This window comes from Cebus imitator, unplaced genomic scaffold, assembly GCF_001604975.1.
Source record: "Cebus imitator isolate Cc_AM_T3 unplaced genomic scaffold, Cebus_imitator-1.0 Scaffold429, whole genome shotgun sequence".
In the NCBI taxonomy this organism is placed as follows: Eukaryota; Metazoa; Chordata; class Mammalia; order Primates; family Cebidae; genus Cebus; species Cebus imitator.
In genome coordinates this window covers 699,826-704,356 of record NW_016107744.1, presented here as the reverse complement: position 1 = coordinate 704,356, position 4,531 = coordinate 699,826, and the positions used below count along the sequence as shown (strand labels likewise).

The 4,531-nt window shown below is 36.7% G+C and overlaps 1 protein-coding gene across 1 annotated transcript in view; it reads right to left on the bottom strand.

Annotated features, from left to right (window-relative positions):
• RAB21 (RAB21, member RAS oncogene family) overlaps window positions 1–4,531 on the bottom strand; it is a 35,115-nt gene that overhangs the window by 15,092 nt on the left and 15,492 nt on the right. The window contains 3 exon segments of the mRNA XM_017510078.2: window positions 279–342; window positions 3,644–3,770; window positions 3,969–3,990. Coding sequence (XP_017365567.1) covers window positions 279–342; window positions 3,644–3,770; window positions 3,969–3,990 — 213 coding nt within the window.

Below are 4,531 nucleotides of genomic sequence, written 5' to 3'. Positions count from 1 at the left end.
TTTGTAGAGACAGGGTTTTGCCATGTTGGCCAGGCTGGTCCTGAAGTCCTGACCTCAGGTGATCCACCTGCTTCGGCCTCCCAAGGTGCTGGGATTACAGGTGTGAGCTACCACATCCGGCTAAATCCTAAATTATTCTAAAATATTTATATTCGTATGCGACTCTTCTTCCTTTCTCATGTAACTTGAAAACAAAAATTACTTGTTTATAATGTTTTTAATGAAACAGTAAGGAAACAAAGGAGTCTTTAAAAAAAAAAAAAAGTAATGATGCTTACCAACTATACACAAACAGATTTCATTTCCCAACATTTTCCGTAATTCTTTGACCCAGTTTTTTACCTGTATACACAAAAGAGCACATATTAAAACAAATCCTGTTAGAATTACCACTATCATAACACCCAAAAACTCAACACTGTCAAAATACTTCCGAATTTTGTTTAACAGTCTATTTATTTAGTTATTACTAGAAATGATTCACTGAAGAATCATTTATTGCCAGGTTATATTGCAAACCATATACATATGAACATACAATAGAAGGATATACAGAAGCAACTCTAATTACAAATTTGCATCAGTCTTCCACAGATCAAAGCAAAGCTATTCACTAGAGCAAAAGCATATCAACACCAGCTTCTGATAATAGATGCTTTACAATATAGATTAACAGTGTCGCTTTAGACTTAGGAACACATGGGTTTAAAACAGTCTTTTATACACTAATTAATTCCTAAATAGAGGACATAGGAGCTTCAGTGTCACAGACTTAAAAACAAACAAACAAAAAAAGTATATAAGCACCAAAAAAAGTAAGAGCATTAAAATAATTTCATCATTCAGTGTATGGCGGGGTTTTGCAACCTTGGCAATATTGACATTTTAGTACAGATGATTCTTTGTTGTGGGACACTGTCCTATGCAATGTATGATATTTAGCAGCATCCCTGACTTCCTACCCACTTCTAGTGGCATCCTCCAGTTGTGACAACCAAGGATGTCTCCAGGCATTGTCATCCTCTGGTAGATAAACAATGATATACAATAACTCCGGTTACAAACTGATTCTTCAATATGAATGAAGACTAGCAGAAGGCACTGTTGGCAGTAAACTGGAATTAAGTAGATTAATCTTTTCAACTCACAATTTTAAATATGTTGATTATAACAGAATAAAAGGCAAACTTGGACACCTGCCTTCATTCTTTGCAATGAAATTTAATCTGGATGTAAACAAATCACACTGAACTTATACAGAAAAAATACACATGTATCTGTAAATTCCAAAAATGACACTAGATACATGGTAACCACTTACTATGCAACTGGTCTTATAGTACACAAATATAACACTTCCACATTCCTATTCTCTGCAAGAATGCAGAGGAACTATCTTTAGCAAATCTAAAATCCTTATAAAAGCAAGAGTAATTATCATCACCATGTCATCTTTATAACAGCACTAAACGAATTTTCTTAGTATAGCCCCACCTTTTTGTTTCATTCAAATATATGTATAAAGTTTTCAAAGCATTTAACTTCTACTCTTTATTGATTTCACATAAGAAAAATTTGACTGTACTGGCATAAAATGTACATCTTCATCACCTCAAAAGAAACACACCAGAATCCAATTATGTATTACTCTCTTCCATGTGCATACAGTATCACAACCTACTAACCTAACCAATTTTTTTAAAAAATTTGTTAGTCATTTCCAATCAGATACCCCTCCAAAGGCACTCTATCTATTCCTTACCCCCATACATTTTTGGTAAGGTAGTGATGGTCACAAATTCTTTGTCAATCCACCCATCAAGTGGTAGAGTCAAATTCCCCACCCTCTGAATTTGGGCTGGCCTTATAACCTGTTTTGACAAGAAAATGTGGCAGAAGTAATGCTGTGCCAGTCCCAGACTTAAGCCTTAAGAAGGCCTGGTAGCTTCTACTTTTAACTCTTGGGATCCAGTTGTCATATAAAAAAAGCTTAAGCTAGAATACAGAATAATGAGAGAGCACACAGAGAGAGTAAACTGGGTAAGACACCAGATGTAGTGAGAGGGCGGATGGAGAACTAGGCCTTCTTGGATATTCCAGCCCTAGCCAAGCTCCCCAGAGTTCAGTGCAGCTGTATGAGTGACTCCAGTGACATCAAAAACAGCAGTGGACCTGCCTGGTCAACCCACAGAATCATGAGAAATAATAAATCATTATTTTAAGCCAACAAATTTTAGGGGTTTAGCAATAGATAACTGGTCAATTTTCAACATAAATGACTATCTGCTCTTTTTTTTTTTTTTTTTCTGAGATGGAGTCTCGCTCTGTCACCCAGGTTGGAGTGCAGTGGTGCAATCTTCGCTCACTGCAACCTCTGCCTCTCGGGTTTAAGTGATTCTCCTGCCTCGGCCTCCTGAAGAGCTGGGATTACAGGCCTGTGCCACCAGGACCAGCTAATTTTTTTGTATTTTTAGTAGAGACGGGTTTCACCGTGTTGTCTGGGCTGGTCTCAAACTCCTGACCTCAAGTAATCTGTCTGCCTCAATCTCCCAAAGTGCTGGGATTACAGGCGTGAGCCAGTGCGCCTGGCCTCAATCTTCCCTTAATAAAATAGTTAAACTATTTCTTTTCATGCAAAAAGCTAGAATTATTGTCTACAGATATTTTTCCCAATAGGGAGATAGGAAAAAATATTGGCATATATGTGCAGCCATTCTCACCATCAAAATAACTTTTAAAAATCATTAAATCTGCAAGGTACCTATCGTTTCATTTTCTACTTCTTGGACTAAGTTCTTCCATATATCATTAATAACCCAAGCGCTAACTTGTATATCTGCTCTATCAGATTTAACTGGGAAAAAAATAAAGAGAAAAAAACAAAACAACAAGGTAAGGAATTGGTGAAATTCCTATAACTCAAAGCAAGAAAAGCTTCTTCCTTGGCCTTACTCCCTGTGGTTAAACATTGTTGACAAATTTATTCCAAGAACTGCTTTAGGAAGAAAGGTCAAATAAGTAACCCATCTGACTGTGATTAGAATTCAGGGGTAAATTAAATGGTAACTCATTTTTGGTCCCAGACAACTTTGAGTTGTACGTAAGTGGTATATATTTGAAGGGGAATAAACTAATCAGAGAACTTTAAGATTGTCCTTTTAAAACTTGTATTATATTTGGCAAGGAGAAAGCTTAAATGTGATTTTCCTCCTTTTTTCTTTTCACATAAAGGAATCTGTGCAGCCACACCAAGTTTTCAGGTCCCAGTACGTATGGAATTAAGGAAGTATGTGTGATTTCTCCTTAAGAGGGAGAAACAAAAGCCCCCATATTTTTCTGAAGCTCAACTTCAAATATTTCTCTTTCCTAATACTTGAGAAAGCCATGTAATAAGCCATTAACTATTCTAACATAAATTAATTCATGTGTATTAAATATTTCATTAAACATATGAGTATACCTGCATGTTGTAGGTGAGAAGAAAAAGAAAAGAAAATGTAAGTGGTCACCAGCTACGCACAAATTATATACTTTATTTTTAAAAACAAAACTAATCACATTAGTGAACAAAGGTATATTAATGGAAACTTGAAAAATTACCGTTGCTCTTCTAAGACATCTACTCATAAAGTAAACAGAATACCTTCTGAAAAGAGTCTTCATCTGTTATGTCATAAACTAAAATAGCTCCATTTGAATCTCTGTAGTAAATTGGACCCAACGCATGGAATCTCTCTTGACCTGCTGTATCCTAAATAGAGCAACAAATGCTTATTAGATCAGAAGAAAAATACAAATGTACAATTACAACCACAGTGAACTTTTGATTAATTGGAAAATAGGGCATAAAGTCACAGACAACCCCAAAACCCTACTAACAGAAACGAAATGGCAAAACAGGTCATACAAAAAAATTTTAAGTCAAGTTATAACCAATATGTAATGTTTTACTGATATACAAAAGTTACTTTTTCCCTCCCAACCTTCCTCCTCCTCAGCAACTACCCCACCTCTATTAAAAAACCAGTTCAGTTGCCAGGGGGTCAAAACAGCCAACACAGCATTATAAGCCAGGAATAGGCTCTACCCTAAATTTAATTTCCCACACTGGGAGAGACAGGGAAACAGCACATGCATCAAGACCACCAGTCAGCAAGTACCCTACTGCATTATCCTCACCCTACTCTCTACCAGCCATTCCCTTAGAAGGCTGGAATACACAGCAGGGTGGGGAAAAAAAGGCCAGGCAAGCTGTCCACCCATCCTATCCTCTCTTTGAAGTGGAACTCTTCTGACCTGACCCTTCTCCAGATGAAAAGTTAGGACAGCAATATTCAAATATACAATTATAGTCCAGATATAATTCTCAACCAGATTTTGAGATTTTTTAAAAATTTTTTGAAAAAGTTTTGGCTGCCGGGTGTGGTGGCTCACGCCTGTAATCCAAGCACTTTGGAGGCCAAGGCGGGTAGATCACCTAGGTTACCAGCCTGAAAACATGGTAAAACCCCATCTTTGAAAAGAAAAAAAA